The sequence below is a fragment of the Anser anser genome, assembly GCF_964211835.1.
Source record: "Anser anser genome assembly, chromosome: 4".
Classification (NCBI taxonomy): domain Eukaryota; kingdom Metazoa; phylum Chordata; class Aves; order Anseriformes; family Anatidae; genus Anser; species Anser anser.
In genome coordinates, this window is record NC_139724.1 from 51939075 (window position 1) to 51957728 (window position 18654).

An 18654-nucleotide genomic window follows, 5' to 3' on the forward strand; every position below is an offset into this window, starting at 1 on the left:
CGCCTAGCGCCGCGCCCCTCCGCCGCCTGGTTCCGCCGGGAGCCCGGCTCCCCTCAGCGCCCTTCGCCCCTCACCGCCTCCGTCTTCTAAAAATGCAATTGCGAATTGGAACTAAATTCAAGCGCTTTCCTCCTATCTGCTCCAAGCAGGCCGTGCTCAGAGTTCTCTAAGTGGAAATAAATAAATAAATAAATAAATAAATAAATAAATAAGCAAGCTGCCCTCAACATCTCGGCTTCAGTGCTGGCAACCAAAAGGTTGTTATGGTTTAAGGGCTGTTTCTTTTTCTTGACCTGATGCCTCAGCCGGTGGAGGCCACGGCAGGAGCCCTGCTGTGACAGGGCTTGGACGAGCTTGCCCTGGAAATTGATGTTGTTGATCTTTTGCCAGCACAGCCTGGCACTGAAGGCAGCTCGGCCTGTCTAAACGTGGAGATTTCTAGCCACTGGGTTAATCGAGGTTAGCAAACACTCTCCCTCGTTTTCTAAGAAGTAAGCCTCTGGCTATTGAGAAACTGCCCTAATTATCTTAAACAAATCACTGGTATCAGGAACCTCAGCGAGCTTTTTCATCAATAACCTTTCTGAAGCCCAACCCAGCCCTTATGCACTTAAGGCCTGTGAGAGTACTCTTGAAGGCTGCTGTTTACAAAGAACTCACAAGAAATCACACAAAAGTCAGAGGTTTTCTATTCTAAGGTCATCCTCTGCTGAAAATGGAAGAAAAAAAAAAAGTTATTTGCAGACTCTTTTGTTCCTACTGAAATGGAGTTACAAGTGCTTGCCCAGTATCAACAATGAAGTCCTAACCAGAAAATGGAGAGGGGCTGTGCTGAGCAGTGGCTGCTGGTTAGGCTCTCCTTTCTGTGTCTGTGGTAGGGTTTTCCTCTGTTCATCTGCATTTTAGCATCTCCTGTCCCTTTGAGCCCACACTAAAAACCCTCACATTATATTTCAGTGAATGGCACCTGGCAGTCTATTCTTTGAACTGCCTGTATGGCAAGCAAGAACTTCAAAACATATTGGCATATGGGAAGGAATAAAAATACATCTACATGAAGTTAAGTCCATAACTGCTGCCTTGAAATTACGCAGTTTTATTCTGGGTAGGAAAAAACAAGATGTTCTGTTTCCCTGGCAGGATACACCACCTTTGTTGGCTTAGGTGCTATAGGAAAGAGGATGCAACACAGGAAGGCAGAGTGAGCTGCTACAAGATGATAGTAGGCCTGCCAGAAAGCAAGTGTTTTAATGTTGTTTTATTGGTTAAAGTACTGATTTATTGGAACATTCCGGTTGTTTGAGAAAGAAGAGAACATCACAAAGCTTTTAACAAAATAGCTACCTCTCTTGTAATCGCATTGGAGTTGTAAATAATTGATACGCAGAGTCCCACATTTCCCCATTCATATTTTTTCATGCATGTCATTCCATTCTGTAAGCTTACGACTACAAAAAGCATCTGTTTATTTCCCTTGTTTGCCTGGCAATAACAATTGCCCGAGCTAGGCCTGCACATCAGTGTACTGCAAGAATACCTGGCCAAACCTTGAATGAGCTAGCTTGACTGCTAGAAGAAACACAGCTGCCTTAGTGCTGCACTCTTTGCAGTTTAATTAGACTTGTAGAGGTAGGGTATATGAGCTGCTCCAAGAGGTAGGTCTGACTGTGTGGGTTTATTAGAGTTACAAGTACATGGTTTCACTTTTATCCTTTTGTGTTACTGTCCAGTAGTGCAAATGGTATTGGACCCAAGCATGCAAAGTGACCATCCAGCGTCTCTAAGGTGTAATTAAACTGTCTTCTCCCAAATAGCCTATGGAAGAGTATATACAAAGAAGACAAACACCAGAGATAATACTTGATTCAGAAATCTCCCTGATAACTTTTGTGTGTGTGGAGATAATGACATTGAATGTCTCCCACATGGATATATCTCTATTTTTCCTGTGCAGGATGCATTTGTGTTCCGTATTAATTCCTGAACATGGGAAGGAAAAACTATGGGCACAAGAGAGTGATTGATGACTCCAGCATAGCTGGAGAGCTCTTTGGTCTTCTGTATTCTTCAAACCCTCTATCAGTTTGTGGCTGCAGTAACTCTGGAAGCATTAGCATGAACAGCTCATCCAGCTGTGCTCATATTGGCACTGATAGGGACACATGAAAGAGAGGAATGTGCGTCGTGGGAACCGTACTAACTAAATGTGTTGGCAGATTGAAAACTTTCCCATGAACACCTGGAAGGAGGATGGAGATTTGTCACAGCATGCCATCAAGCATTTCCTGGAGCACCTCCAGTTAATGAAATACTAAGAACCTGGATATGATTCCCCAGACATTCTAGTGCCAAATCCACGTAAATAGCAGTGCCAGTGGGGATTTGGCTTTATAGACATAGATGGTTATTATTACTGCAGTGTTGATGCTCCTGGACTGGCTTAGCAAGTACAAGGTGCGTCAGTGTCAGGACCATGGATGTACCTGAGAGATCTGGTGTGTATTTACAGTATAAATGGTGACATACTATGACGTATCTGCTTTAAATATCTTTGAAGACACGGTAGCATACTCATAAATTGTAGCCAGAAAATGGCTTGACTATCACCCAATAATTTGATCACCTTTCTTCTCCTTAGCTCTACAGTAAACCCAAATAATTTAACTGTAGCAGAGATTTCACCGGAAAACTTAAATTGTAAATTGTATTGAATTATTGTTTACAAGATCATTGGCTAAATAATGCATTTAGAGTCCTAATCAATGATATGGTGTTAAAACCCTCTGTTTTGCCAGTGCAAAGTACAGCTGCCTCTTATGCAGATGTGTTGGGGTAGTTAGTCTCTTAACACAAGATCTTCAGATCCATTTCCTGACGGGAGCTCAGCCTGATTCAGTTCTCAGGATGATGGATGCACAGTGAATGAGACAGCTGTTCTGTATTGGTCTTTGTTCTAGTCTGTGTGTGGCTATAACCTTTATTTACTGTACAGTGTCTAAAGCGGAATGGGTTTATTGATCTCCTCATGGAGAGATTGTGCTCATCACTTGAGTAAGCATTTTATAAATATTCATGAATTTTCTTTCATAGCTTCCTGCGAGACAAGAAGGTATTGCTACTTTCATTTTAAAAATGAAGAATTGAAACAAGGGAGAATAAACACCATATTGTGAAAGTATTTGCTAGTGATTCAGAACATGCATGCTCAGCTTTAAAGATGTAAAATTTGCCTTTGTGAATATATATTTACAGTGCAAGATATATTCTGTGCATAATATGTACACCTTGCAAATCTTTAGTGAGGTAGAGGAGGCATGTAAATATTATCATGGGAACTTCCCTGAAAGTCACCTTCTGGGTCATTGAATCTATACCCTTGTCATTGCAGGCATACCATGTAATCTGGTTCATAAGCTGGCTGAACTTTATCTTAAAAACAATTAGGTGTTTTCTTCTTATTACTGTATGAGAAAACTGGTCCAGAATATGGTTGTTGTGAGGGTTAAGAATTATCTTCAGGCTTCTAAACTAAACCCCATACCCATTTGGTCTTTTAGCAGCAGTGACCATTGTTTTAATGGTTTAAATTTTTCTTTTTCTTCCTGGTGTTTATCCATCTACATTTGTTTTGCTAAAGTTAACATGATAAGAATGAATTATATCAAACTGAATGAAGGCTAACTAAATTCTGTATAAAAGTGTCCACCCAAAGGTGTAATGCAGTTTAACAATTCTATGCAGACCTTAATTAATATTAAATAAAGTGCCATGACGTAGCTTGTGTAGACAACTTTTAAAGGAATAAATGACTGTACTATTCACTTGTACAGTGCTCACATTTTGCCTGTGGTTTATACCAGTGTTTGCAGCCAATTGCAGAATGCCGAGAATCTGGCATTTGGGGGGCAGTTACTAGCAGCCAGTAGCGGTAATTATTGATGCAGTATTGCTGATATAACACTTACTTGTGGCTTGATAGGTTTGCTATGTACTTCCATCTGAAAGTGATTAAGATGTTGAGAGTATTGTTTCAGAGATTTTCATTCTGTTGCCTGTTCTGCAGGAAATCACTAACTATCAACTGGAATTTAGCAAGGAATCTGGAAATTTTTTTTACTTTCAAGCAGCTCTGAATTACCATGACAAACAGAAAAAAAAATCTTAAATGAGATCTCATCATCTTCCTACAGCTTCTTATCTTGGCATTGCTACTTTCTACAATACAGATGAATTGGTAACCTATAAAGAAACTCTAGTTCATTGGATTCTACGAGCATGTGTTCACTACCCTGCTGAATTCCAGTGTTAAGGAATTAATACTGCCTATTGAATGAATAAAGAGACACAAAACTATATCTCTTAAGAAGAGAAACACATCGTCTAATGTTACTACTTCTGGGATAATAGGAAGGTGTGTATGGTTGGAAAGTAGTACCAGCTAAGTGGAATTATACACAGATGGCTTTGATGCACTTGGATAAATTCCTTTATCCCTTCTTTTTCTGTTTACTGTGGTGTGGCAATTTCCCATGGCTAATCTTCAGCCTTATCTTATCTACAGCTGTAAACTTGTTATTAGCTTGTTTACACTGCTACAAGTTTATTGTGCATCAGAACTCCTTTGATACACAATCTGAATGTACTAGGTGCCTTCCTTTTCATTGTATATATAAGCTGCATTGTATATATATTCCTGCAAGTTATTTAACTTGCTGATTTTATCTGGTCCACAAAATAAACTTAATTCTCTATCTTCTGTATATCAAACCATAAAACGAGCTGAGTCAGTGATATCAAACGAGCTACTTACTAAATGTTATTTTTCTGTGCTTGTGGAAAGTTGTCTAGGTTACATTTTTTCTCAAGATTTTCTTCTGCTCATTTAACAGTTTTTCTCAGTCATCATTTCTGCTGAACAGACAGGTCAGGCTTGCTAAACAAAATTTGGTCTTCACTGACTATTTTTACATGGTAACTTATGTCATAACTACTATACCCATTTGTTGGACAAATTGAAATTATTTGTAATCCAGCAGATATATAGGAAAGTGCCACTTTGGACTTTGATTCTCTCGGGTATTTTCCACAAGGGAAAACCCAAGGCTAGCTTTTCATGAGATGGTTAATCTAATTTTAGGAAGTCTAGCATCAAATCAAAAGTGCCATTGAAAAAAGACACCACACTGATACAAATTCATTTTTATGGGATTTAAGTAGTTAAACAATTTTGAAAGGGGAACTTTGACCCAGCAAGGCTCTTTATCTGATTACCTCATCTTCTAGAGCAAGTACAACAACATAAAGCACAAGTGGGGCTTTAACTAACTTGGACGAAAAGTTATCACATGCTTGTTTCTGGTCCGCCCAGCTAGACCAGAGCATTGCAGATCTGAGATTAATTAATGAAAAGTCATGGCCTTGGTGAAGAGAAGAGAGACATACTTTCACAAGTATCTGTAGGTCAAGTTCAAGCTTGGAAGTAAGCCTAGTGTTTACTTTTGACTAGTACTATATGTGACAATATCTGAATAACTGCTCTTTGCTAGGATTTTATGCCCCATATAAGTCATTGTAATTAACATATGGAAAAAAACATACCATCTTCTGGTGAACAATTTATATTTTCTCTTTATTTTCCTTCTACAAATAGAGGAATTATTTGAGGAAAATTAAGGTAATTCTAAATTTTCTCTTTTGAGTCACTTGGGATTTCAGGAATATATCAGAATGTTTCAGGAATATTCTCTGAACTACGAGAGGAAAATTTCTTACTTCATTCCTTACAGTGGCTTGTAGAAGAAAGAGTAGATCATATCTTCACAGGGCATAGTCCAGCAGGAGAAATTATGTGGTTAGCTCTAGTCCAGAATTTGCTCCAGAGTAATTCTAAATAACAGCAAATCTACTCTCAGCTGCCTCACTGAAAATCAATAATATCTCTACTAATGCAATAGTATTAAACCATTGCAAATCTGGTTTGAATAAAATTCTAGTCAAAGCTATTGTCACCTGCATAATGAGATTCATTACCTCACCATAAATATATTTATATATTTATAATTATATGCATATTCCTACCACGATTATATTTTTCACAAAGTACAGAAGAACTGATGGTTTTTATCATGTTAGTTGAAGTTAGTAAGCATGGCGGAGTAAAGCCATAAACTTAATGGATTCCTACACCACCTGCAGGAACCGGTGTAACAGATATTATATCAGATACTACTATCTTGAATTTGTTCATGAGCCATAGATACTTCACACTTTTGCAGTTATCAATGACTAAGCCATGAGAAAATCATTTGCCATTGCAAAGTAGTATGCAAAGTGCCTCTCTTGTTTTTGTATCTGATCTGAGATAGCAGAAGCTAACAGCTGGGCTTTTCACTCTCATGCTGAAGAGAAAGGGGAACTGCAGTAATATAATTCAAAGCAGAATTTGTCATGGTATGCTAGGTCATGCAGGTCATAAAACTGCAGCAACAGTGCAATAGTTAGCAAGATTTGAAAAGCTGGTAACTGTAAGGAAGTTGTCCAGGACTCTTAGAGCTGCTTCCTCAAATCTACTTTTCTTATTAATATATGCATATTTAGACAAGAGGTAGCTTCGCTTTCAATGTATTTCTTCTGGCCTCCTTTTCCTCTGTGATGTATTTCCTTGTATTCCTCAAGAGCACTATATTTGCCCTGTTTGATATTGTATTACCACGTTTCCCAAGAAAAAAGAATTTCCACCATTTTGGACACATTGACCTGGCTTGCTGCCATGGTCATACTTTTCCAAAATACAGAGGAACTGATGTTTTTTATCAGATGTTAATTAAAGTTCATAAACACGATGATGTAAAACCACAGACTTAATGGATTCCTATACCACCTGTAGGAACAGTCAGACATTACTGTTTTAATTTTGCAGGTGGGGAAACTTAGATGTAAGAAGATGAAGTGGGTTGTCTGTGTCTAGGAAATAGTATACGACAGAGTTGGGATTTTTTCCTTATCCTAGTTCTGTGCTAAGTGCATTAGCCAAAGAGTCAAAGAGTCAAACAAACAAACAAAAAAATAAACAATGGGAACAGATGTTAAACATCCTTCAAAGAAACTTATATATCTAGAGTACGCCAACAGACTCCGTTTTCCTGAACTTGGATACAGGCATGGGTAGACAGGATTTACTCTTTAATAGAAGCCTAGGAATGTCTTTAGTGAAGTCTATATAACTCTTATTTCCCATGGAAGAGGAAAGGACAGAAGTAGTATGTACGTGTGGAAAGCTGCCCCTTATACTAACTATAGACCCCAAGAAAGTCCAGGCTTTCTGGCCAGCATGATGTCCTGCCAAACTGGACACAGACTGACAAGACTGAGAAAGTCTTGTAAATCCCAAGGCCATTTGCCCTGGGAGTAAGTTGATTGTATTTACACTGGAAGGGAGTTAGTGGCAACAAAGCGCTGTTGTGCTGTACTGGCAAAAACACCCTCACTATGGATGTAGTTATATCAGCAAACTGTGCTTCTACTTAGTCTGGTAAAATTATCTTCTCTTTTTATGCCCTTGCTGAAACAACCTCCATCAGCAAAAACAGAGCTTTGCCAGCATAAGTATTTGACCACCTGCTGTTTCCACTACCATAAAATATTATGTGATAAAAATAAAATATAAAGTGGCATTCAAATCAGAGTCATATAATAAATACTGTCCATGAATTCCTGTGTGGATGAGGGGAGATGTACCTAGTAGTGCGTTTATTATTTTAGGAGTACTTTCTCCCCACTGCTATTATGACATGTTGTTGCAACTTGCTATGCAGCATATTCCAGTGTCTACTAATTGTTGTTTACATATAGGGCGAAGAGTCATCATAATCTACCTTTAGGGCATTTTCTTTTATCTTTTCTGATGTCCAAATAATTTTGAAAAGCACCAACACTTTATTACCATTCATTATTAATATTCCAGTTTTAGGGTTAGGATTAAAGGAGGAGACGAAGATTTGGCTTATGTTTTTAATGCATCTGACCTAAAAGTGACTATTAATTTTTTGTTGTCTTTTTGCATTCCAACCATTGCAATCATTAAATCTGCACCATGGCAAGTAAAATTCCAGTCCCGACATGTACCTGGTTTTCAGTTCACCTGGGACTCTTAAAAATGAAAACAGGAATGTAGAAGAATAGAAATGGAAACAATAGATTTTTCCTTATAAAATGGTAGCAATAGATCAGATGAAAATAAACTCTTCTGCATGTTCCCTGAACCCAAGACAGGAAATAAGGGGCCTGAATTGCAGAAGAGAGTTAGAATATTCATAGCAACTGAGTAGGGCAAAGACTCCTCCTTCTACTGTCAAAGAAGCTTGTGCAAAATAGAGTATCGTGGTTATGGGGGAGGAAAGGCAAGATATCCAGGTCCCAAAATAAGTCTGTGCCTGCCCATCTGTGGACTGATGTTGACAAGTGGGACTTGCAAGCATAAAGCCCCAGTTACTGACTCTGGTTTGTCTTAAGAGCTGTTACTCCAGTGGGTATATGGCTCAAGCCAACTACAGGCTCCTTGGCCTACAGCAGGTTGCTCTTCTGGTCAAAGTTATTCCCCTTTGTACAGGGTGTGAAACCTGCTCCTGACCCTTCTACTAACTCAGCCAGGCAGTTGTCAAGATGTATTCTCTACAGATACTTGAAAATCTCATGACACAACTGATGTGATTTTGAATAATATCCGCAAGATTTTATCCACTGGTACTTCAGTCCAGTCTATGCTTGGAGAGTCTCTGGCAATACCAGTTCTTCTCTGAATATCTTGCAGTGTAGCAAGTGCTTAGCATGTTCTTTTCTTGAAAGGTGGTACAGAGTTCAGTGTATTAATTATGTGTCTCTAAGGTGATTCTGAGCAACAAGAACATCCCTCACAGCTATTGCTAGATCTTTAGTGCTGTCTGTTAGAAGGACAGAACTGCTGCAGAGAGTGAGAAGTGAAAGCAATAATTAAGAAAGTCACTCATTATATTTCTTTGTTGGAAAAATCTGGAGAAGATGGAGACAAGTATAGAAATATGGACATAGTCAATATCCACTATGTATGGTGTACTATACTCAATGAATGTGCCATAGTGCCACAGCTTATGCTTCAGAAGTTGGGGGACCAAAACTCGCCATGGCTTTGTGTGCTTAAATTTTACAAGTCAAATTATTTGAGAAACTGATTTCTCATTCAAGAGAGGAAACTCTGATTTGACTATAATCTCAAGAGTGTTAAGTCACCTCCAGGGTAAACTTAAATAAGACTGAATGCTAAATTCAGTGAACCTGCAGACATTTCAGCTGTTGAAGAATAAGGATAATGATGCAGATGATAGATTATGAAGAGCAATAGCTAATAAAGAATGTTCTGCACATCAGTGTCAAATTGTTTATCCAGCCTCACTTATTATAAGCTTGAATGGGTGGTCAGAGTGTAAAAATTAAATGAAGATACATTATTTTTGATTCCATTTAGCTGTAGCATATTACAATGTGTATGTTTATAAGTAAGCTTCTACAAAAGCTTTTTATATTTCTGGTTTAATAGTTAAGGTGGTTCACTGATTGATATTCATTTCAGGACCAATTTCATCGTGGGCTGCCAGAAGGGTTAGTTTAGTCTTCCCCCTCAGTCCTAACCACAAAGTTCTCTTCTGCTAGAAGTAGTGCTCTGTTGCAACCCGGCTGAAATCTAACTTTGTGACAAAAATACAGAAGTAAAAAAATAACAATTCATTTTCAGCTGTATCAGCTATATTCTGCAGTTGCAGTTTCATCCTGCAGCCACAAGCACCCTAAAGGAAAAGGAAGCAGAGCTGGAGTAAAGGGAATAGCAGGACCTCCCTTTTCCAGGCCAACATGAATTTAACTCAGCTGAACTGCAGCCTCATGTTTCTTCTGCACTAAAAAAGCATTACGGGTACCTGTGTGTTGGTAAAATACATAATCATCTATTTCTACTAATATACCAATTTAATAGTTCCTTGTGGGACAGAGTTATACTGGTCTTCAGATGCTCCCTCCAACTGGATATGCTTAGAGCAATATAGACTACTTCTATGCTATAATATCTAACTCTATAATATTAAGAGATTCTGATTATTAGATAATTTCCAAATGTTTTAAAAACAAGGGCAACAAAAGAATTCATTTTAAAAATAGGTTTAATTACTGCAGTTTAGCTTGTGGGTTATCTGTAAAATCAAACAAAACCATCAAGGAGCCAGTAGCAATGTGGATACTATAATTCAAAGTTCTCTCCACATTTCTCACTTGTGAAGCTGCTCCTAGTCATCCTGGAGTCTCTTGTCTACCTACTTATCTTTCCACAAGTTTCCCTCCCTGTCTCTGATTTTGTGGTTACTCAACAACTTGGATTCAGAGGGGTGGGGTGGGTTATTGCTGCTGTGGTACAGAACCATGACAAGTTGGTATTTTCAAGGCCTAAGACCTGATGGTGGATCCAAATAATGCAAATCCAAACAAACTCCAAACTGACAAGGCCAGTCTTGTTTGCTGCACTACTTTGTAATTTTACACGGGCTCAGAAACATGCATTCAGCTAACCCAGCTCTGATTTCCTTGCCCAGTCCTACTCTGCTCCTCCTATGCCAGTGGATCCAAAAAAAAAAAAAAAAAAAAAAAAAAAACAAATAAAATAATAATAATAATAATAAAGCTACACATCTATGAAAAGTGAAACTCTTTATTCCTAAGACCTGGAAAAACCATCAAACAAACAAATGAAAACCTGTTTTGAAAGGTGTTCACTGAGATTTTGTCAGGATGTGTGGTTCCCTGTCCTCTTTTACACATTCCTGTCTTTCAAGTGTTATGTAAATCTGTTGCATTTATCTCTTGTTTGGTCCTATTCAATTGAGTGGGACGCTCACTACCTTTCTCCTTATCCCCCTTATTTCTCCCTAAATCTGGATTTCCTTTGCATTACTCTTGTGTCGTCTCTGGCTCTGTCTTCTTTGAAGCAGAAGCTCCCCCTGCTGCTCTCGTTCGTAGTGTGCAACATCGTACAGTTAGAAACTGGATAGCTTTCTAGTCATCTAACAAAGCACATTCTGGGAGAAAAAAAGGAAGTTATTATTCAAAATGATCTAAAATAAAATTAATTTTCCTTTGCAATTTCAACTTTTCCTGAATTCGGTAGCAGCATGAAGTAATTTCTCCATAATAAATTTAAATACATTTTCCAGAAGCCTTTATTAAAAATCTATTAGCATTTGCAATCTCTGAGAGGAATTGGGTGCATCTGAAAGTCTGCAGTCAGCAAAACATGCGATTGCTTCCTCCCCATCTGTTTCTTCCCCCAAACTCCCACACACCACTCTGTTCCTCTCATACTGGCGGTCACAGAAGACGTGCTGCAAACTGATTTAACCAGCCTGTTTTTTTTTTTTTTTTTTTTTCCACAGACCTTGCATCCACCAGTACAGACTTGTAGCTCTTTTTGCATTCTTAGGGCCTGGTTTTATGCTTACGCTTGTATAATCTTATGCCTGTGAATCAGCCAAGTGATTTCAGTGACATAAGATCTGCCTACAGGTACATCAGCTTCTGTGCCCAGTGTTTTGCTGGAGCTTGAATTTGAACTGTTTTTCTTGTACAAGTGATCGGAGGGTTCCTGCTTATTCATGTTCATGTTCAAATCAACTTAAGGTGCGGAAAGCTTGTTGCTAATGTTAAAACCTCTTCCATATGCCCCGTCCCAGTCTGGCTGGCTTTCTCCTCCTGGTTTGGCAAAGCAGAGACATGAAACGAGCTGTTCCTGGCAAACACTGTACTTGCAGCATGAGCTTTAGTGCTTAGTATTTCCCCTAACTTCTTCAGTTTCATTTAATGTCTGCGCCTTTTGTTCGCTGCTGGAAGCCTTGACCTCACTCCTCTGAGATCGGCTAAAAAGCTAGGCTGATAAAAGGTGAAAAGCAAAGCTGCAAAACAGGGAGAACTTCAAAATAGCTGAAATGTTGATGCAGATAAAAATCTGTGAAATTTTGAAGGTTCTGGCTGTATTTGCAGGCTGCCTCAAGGCCGTGCAGGTTAGGGTGGGCGGTAGTAGGGTGGGTATTCGTGCGGTACCTGCTCGCACACTCCCTTCCTGGGGGTGTTTAAGGAAAGGTTGGGCATGGTGCTTAGGGACGTGGTTTAATGGCTGATACTGGTGGTTGAGGGACGGCTGGACCAGATAAACTTGGAGGTCTTTTCCAACATTAACGATTCAATGATCCCATGAGGCAGCCAATCGAAAGCGCTCGGCCTGGCAGCGGGGCCGGGACTCGAACCCGCGGCCTCTCGAGGAGAAAGGCGGGGCCTTTGCCCCGCGCTCATGCGCGCCGCCGGGGCGAGGGAGGGCTGCGGGGCGCCGAGGGAAGGGCCGGGAAATGCTGCGACTGCTGGAGAAGCTGCCGCCGGGACGGGCCCTGGAGGTGGGGGGCGCCTGCTTTCTGGGGGGCTTGGGGCCGGCAGCGGGGCCCCGACCCCTCAGCGGGCCTCTCCGTGGGGTTGCCTTCCTGCTCTGACCCCTGCGGGCCTCTCCGAAGCGAAAGCGAAAATATGGGGAGGCGCTGAGGGCGCCCAGGCTGGGGCGTGCTTTGCTCTTTCCCCTTCCCTCAGCCCGGAGCAGCGGGGATTTCTCCTGCTCATTTCTGCCCAAGGTCTGCCTGAAGCCGAGGCTGCTGGGGAGGCATCGGCCTCGGCGCCATTGCTTCCCCCTGGTGCTCGGAGAGGGGCTGCCAGAGGGATGCTGCGGTTCTGGGGGAGCCCGAGACCCTACCCAGGGGCTGAGGGGGGATAACTGCATTGCCTGATGAATTTGGTGTAGGTTAACAGCGATAGCGACGTGTTTTTAACGTATTCTTAAAAATTCCGTGTCTTTATGTATCACCTTGTTCCAGTTCCTTCATAAGATAGTCGATGGCATATGTGGCCGGGCATACCCTCGGTACCAGGACTATGGCGGCGTTTGGAGTTTGGCGGAGTGGATGGAGGTTTTGGGAGAAACAAGGAGGTATTTCAAAACTGCGGTTGGCAAGAACATGTCTGATGAAGAGGTAAGGGCTCATCACTGACTGGATTTGACTTTGAGAAATTGTTCTGCAGTGATTAGCCTTCTAGTTTTTTTAGGCCTAAAATATATCTATAGTGTAGCATTTGAATAGTAGCCGACAAAATCTTAGTACCCTCAAACAGGTAGAAAGCAAGCAATGTTTGGAGGTAAAATGAGATGTCTTTTACAAGAAAAAAATGGATGGCATTTTTATTAAACAGTGCTGAATAATACTTGATAAAATACTGTTTTAGTTACTTAAATTGATAAGTACTATAAATTAAATCTATGTTTTCCTTAAAATATGCAACCTGTCATTACTGTTAATTGGGAATAAAACAATTCATGCACTTGTTTGTTGTAAAATAGCAATTGTATGTAAATCCTGAAAATACTTAGGCTGGATGGACCATGCAGCACAGGGACTATCATTCAAGGGTGTTCCAATGTGTATAACTTTTACAAAAGCTTTTTCTGTTACCAGGAATCTTGATTCTTGTTTTTGCCCATTCCTAGTCTTTTCACTACCTGCTAGTAGTTATATCTAACAAGGATGCTTGTGAAGCTTGTGAAGTCTGTACATCAGTATGTTCCTACTGAGCTAATGTATTTTGTTTCCCCTCTGATGTTCAGAAACTCAGAGCTAAACCTGGCTGATTGTGTATGTGATTCTTGTTTTGAGTTTAGCATGGCATTTAAAAGGCTTCATTCTCTGGTCTCTTTTACTATACATGACCATTTGCATTAACTGTGAATTACTGCCAAACAAGAACATTGTTGATGTTTTTGTTGTTGGTATGTGGGTTTTTTTTTTTTTTGCATTGCTGTAATAAATACTGACTGTCTATCAGACATGGAGAAGGCTGAGGCTGTGGAGCATAGTATAACATCTAGATAAAAGATTGGGTACCTAAAAAAAAATGCAACTATTGCAGGTGGAACATCTTATTTCTTTAGTTAGTAATTTAAACCGTCATAACTTTTGTTTTGATTTTTGTAGGCTGCTCAGCAGATACAGGAGTTAAATGAAAACTATCAAGAAGCGATCACAAAGTGTCTAAAAGGCAGAAAGGAAGAAATCAGGAATGCACTGGTAGAAAGAGTAAATGCAATATCATGTGCCCAGCTGCAGGATTTTGACTGGCAATTAAAGGTGTGAGTTTTTCTTTAACGTTGCTTGAATATAAAAAGAAGCATCCTGCAATGTAGAAGTAACTTTATATCTCCTTAGTAGGGCCAGCTGATTCTGGGGCATGGCTCATTTTTTAAAGGTAACAGAAAACCACATTCATGGTAACAAGCCAAAGACTTACCAGACACTTGTATAAACTGAAAGTAAAATTCTGTGTTTTAATGTTGAAGTTTCTCTCTCTTTCTGTCTCCTAAAAGGAGTTTAAAGTGTTATTAGGAAGTGTTCAGAGTTTTGTGTGCTGTCATGATTTAGAGACTTGAATAGAGAGTATTTTTACTCAAAGGAAGAAGAAATATTTATTTAAAATAAAGAGTAGTACACTGATGTAGGATGTGGTTCCCTGATTTTTTTTTTCAAACTTCTAGATTCCTGTATTTAGTTTGGAATCATTTATCTTTAGATTTGTTGTGATAGTAAGTAAGACGACTGCCCTACGTAAAATTGAATGGTGCTTTGGGGTTACAAAGCCACTGCTGCTTTACATTCAACTATGACAAAGACATCGAATGTAAACCACATAAGTAATGTTGTTTACTTAGTCCATGGGAGTAGTTAAATAGTTTTCCATTTCGACAAGCATTAAATAATTTGTGTAGCAAACAGCTTTTGAAATTAAAGAACATTGCCCACCAAAGACAAAATTTTGTGAGAGCAAATGTGCATCGTATTGTGCTTCAGATGAGCTGTTATTAATCATTGATCTGCCTTGCTAACTTATTTTATATAAAAATATAAACCAGACTCGTGTGAACTTCTTAGTCACTTGTGGTTTCTTTTAACTGTTGCTCATGGAAGTTTTTTTTTTTACTTTCTTTCTTTTTTTCCTTCCTTGAACTTGTTTTTTTTTTTTTTCCACTTGCTCTAATTGAATCCTACCAAGGAGATTGTCTGTCCTTTGTTGTAACACCTTCTGTGCGCTGAGTAATAAAACAGCTCTGTACAGTGCTGATGAACAGTATTATTAACTGATCCTCTACTTAATACCTTATAAAAGGCCTACTTATACCAGAGTGGGTATAATAGTAAACAAAAAAAGACACCAGCACAACTGGTATATAATCTTCTTCATCAGTATCAGTCAAGTAGGGTATCTGATAAACAATATTTGATCAGCTGTAGAGAGTTGAAAACTGCACAGGGTTGCCCTCTTTCTCCCTACTGCCCCCTTCAAAAATAATTATGCTAGTCAACATTATAAAGTGACTTCAGAATTTACATAATTCACTTTTAAAGAGCCATGATCAAATATATCTTTCATTTTCATCTAGAATACAAAAATGTAGCAAACCAGTAATTCTAACAAATTATTTTGACAAAAAAAAAAAGCCTGCAGGGATTGTGAGCAGTTAGTTTTGTCATGTGGATGTTTGTTCTGGTAGCACCCATTCAATATAAAGTAAAGATCTGATGCTGTGAAAGACTAAAAACTTAATGGCTCCACCTTACGTTTTGTTGTTTTTTCATCAATATTCCTAGCTTGCTCTTTCCAGTGATAAGATCTCCATGCTGCAAATGCCACTTCTCAATCTTGATTTGGATGTGAGAGAAAACGGTGAAATTAAACCAGTTTCTATAGAAATGAATAAGGAAGAGCTGCAGAACCTAATAAATGCACTGGAAGCCGCTAATAAGGTAGCTTTTACTGATGTCTTGTCTTCCTGAGTCCTTGTGAATTTGCTGGTGTGAGACCTCTGAATAACTTCGAAGTTCCCAGTGGGATAAATGTGTTAGTCCAGATACAAGTGCTGGTCTCTTGAAATGAGAGCCCCCGAATGTTCTTCTGGAACAGACTTCAGTAGTCTCCATGTTCCCCATGTCTGTTTGAAAGTCTGTATGGGAGCTATGGGTTGTTGTCATGTCCATACTTCTAGGTGAGGACAAGGAGGAATTCATTCTAGTAATGGTGCCCCTGTTCTGCTTTATGTAAAGGGAATCCCAGTGGACCTGAAAATCATCATTTTGCTTTTTTTGGTTTTGGGGAACTGTGAAGTGGTTAGTGTGCGGTAAGCGGTAAAGAAAGTGGCTGGAAGTAGTAACTGTGAGGTTGTACAAGAGAGCTGGCAGAGGGATGGCACATCTTCCAGGGAAAAGATACATTTATACAGTTACATAGACTGTAACAGAAAGCATAAAGGTGTACTTCCTGGACTGATTAAGTTTTTGTCTCATCCAACTTTGATCTCATCCCTTTTCTTCTTTTTGAAGGTTGTCTTGCAAATGAAATGACAGAATTCAGATCATCGATAACGTCTGCTGGCAATGGCTTCCCAATTGACTTGGGGAAGAAAAAAAAAGAAACATTCTCTGCAGTCAGAAGCTGTTCATGCTGTCAAATACTGAACTGAGAAGGCAGTTATGACTTGTGACCAAATACACTATTAAGTCTTTTATGAAACTAACAAAATCTTTTTCTGTTAAACCAAAAATACAAAATTCAGTGTACAGTTGCTTTTAGTACTAAAGGTTTACAGAAATATGAAAAGTATAACTTTTGTGCTATAATGTGCTATATTTGTTTCAGTTAAATTCTGGGGGGTGACTCTGCAGGTGCCTAGTAAAACTAAGGAGTCTTAATTGCATAGTATGTTGTTCATTTCTTAAGTGCCATGATAATGAAGAACACAACAGCATATTTGTATCAGTGATGTATTTATACTTGTAAATAGTAAATAAATAGTTGATTGTGTGTGTATTGTTGCAATAAATTGTTTCTTGATGTATTTAGTCGCTAAACTCAGACATATTTTTACATGCTCAGAGAAAATCAGCACTACAACAAAAAGCAGTATGGAGTCAGGGAATGGTTGAGGTTGGAAGGGACCTCTGGAGGTTGTCTGGTCCAACCCTCCTGATCAGCCAGGACTAAGGATACAGGGTGGTGTTTCATCTTTACTATCATCTTACACTTGTCCTGCCCTTTACTGAGGCGCTGAACAGGAAAGGGTGCAGAATCATTTCACAATTATTTTAAATGACAAAATAGTTTGTGTTATGACATAACAGCAATAAGTGCGCAAGAGCTATTTTTTTATAAATGGTGGGTTTTATTGAAAGAGTATTGTTTATATAATCACACAAATGATGTTTTTGACAGTGAGCAAACAGCACTAACGTGTGAATAGCTAAAGAGAGAGAGGAACACCAGTGGAACAGTCAAGAGCTAGGAGCTACAATATGGTGACGGAAGAGCATTTGAAGATAACGTGCACCCTGACCTTGTGTCTCTACAGGGAAACAAATTAACCTGCGTAAAGAACGTAATGACCTCCAGTGGGTTGAAATTAAATGGGCAAAACAGAAAAGATGCTTCACACCATCAATCAGAAGATGGTTTTGTTCTCTCTGCTCTCAGAAGTAGGTACTTTTGGAGCAAGAAAGGTCTTCAGTTGTGACAGTAAAGCTTTTGTGGAAACTGCACCAGACCAAATTGATGCAAAAAGCTAGAGATTTCACAAAACCCCTTATGCTGTTGTCAGCTTCAACATATACTTTGATGAATGCAGGTAGGAATGCAAAGGCAGACAATAGTAAGAATGTACATGTAATGGAAACATCTAAGACGAGTTTATGGGGTCAAGGCAGTAAGAAGAGAGTTTATACATGAAGTATGCCCAACAGTGCTCCCTTCTGGGCTAAGGAGCAGGTGGTTAGTTGAAGAAGTTGGCATTACATTCCCATGCTTCAGGTTTTCATGTAACGCAAAGCACTGCAGTGCACGTCCTAGACCCTGGAGAAATTGTATGCTGTGAGCAGAGTAAAACACAGGCACCACACTGGAAGCGAAAAGCAGTAGAGGAGCTGTGATTGTGAGGAGTCATGTGAGTCTGTGACTAAGGGGCAATCAGGAAAGCAATCCTATTCTTTTTGAAGGTATAGGAATTAGACCAGGGGTGCAGGAGTTTGAAGAGACTCCATGAACATGAAATAACTTAATTTTGTCTTTGCCTAGCTGTTTTTCTGTGTGTTTCCAGGCCTGTGCTCTAGTTAGGTGGTTATGGTCAGTTGAATGGCTTTAGTGTTTGCATATCCCACCACGCTAATTTGCAACTGTTGTTCCCAGAGGGTACTCACCTTTTAACCCTGTTTCATGGACATACATTCACATTGTCTCCTAGAATCACAGAACAGCCCAGGTTGGAAGGGACCTCAACGGATCATCAGGTCCAGCCTTTCATGTGAAAAGGAAGCCTAGATGAGATCATCCAGCACCCAGTCTAGCTGCATCTTGAAAACCTCCAGTGATGAGGGTTCTACCACATCCCTGGGGAGGTTGTTCCACTGACTGATTGTTCTCTCTGTAAAAAAAATTCTTCCTTCAAGACAAAACCTCTTCTAGTGCAGTGTGTACCCATTGGGGAGCAGCTCATTTTGGGGTGCCGCA

At 39.5% G+C, this 18654-nt stretch overlaps 1 protein-coding gene across 1 annotated transcript; it reads left to right on the plus strand.

Moving 5' to 3' along the window:
• The first annotated feature begins 12304 nt into the window (after nt 1–12304).
• Nucleotides 12305–16978, plus strand: COMMD8 (COMM domain containing 8). Its single transcript, XM_083833207.1, has 5 exons — nt 12305–12461; nt 12930–13085; nt 14082–14234; nt 15750–15905; nt 16479–16978. Exons 1-5 carry the CDS (start codon nt 12417–12419, stop codon nt 16497–16499), a joined length of 531 nt encoding a protein of 176 aa, XP_083689333.1. The 5' UTR covers nt 12305–12416; the 3' UTR covers nt 16500–16978.
• The last annotated feature ends 1676 nt before the right edge of the window (nt 16979–18654 follow it).

What these genes read in the sequence shown, in the direction of transcription:
- COMMD8 (XM_083833207.1), top strand. Translation starts at nt 12,417, where the DNA reads ATGCTGCGACTGCTGGAGAAGCTGCCGCCGGGACGGGCCCTGGAG. An exon ending in AGAACATGTCTGATGAAGAG is followed by an intron (nt 13,086 to 14,081) that starts GTAAGGGCTCAT and finishes TGATTTTTGTAG; the next exon opens with GCTGCTCAGCAGATACAGGA. An exon ending in ATTTTGACTGGCAATTAAAG is followed by an intron (nt 14,235 to 15,749) that starts GTGTGAGTTTTT and finishes CAATATTCCTAG; the next exon opens with CTTGCTCTTTCCAGTGATAA.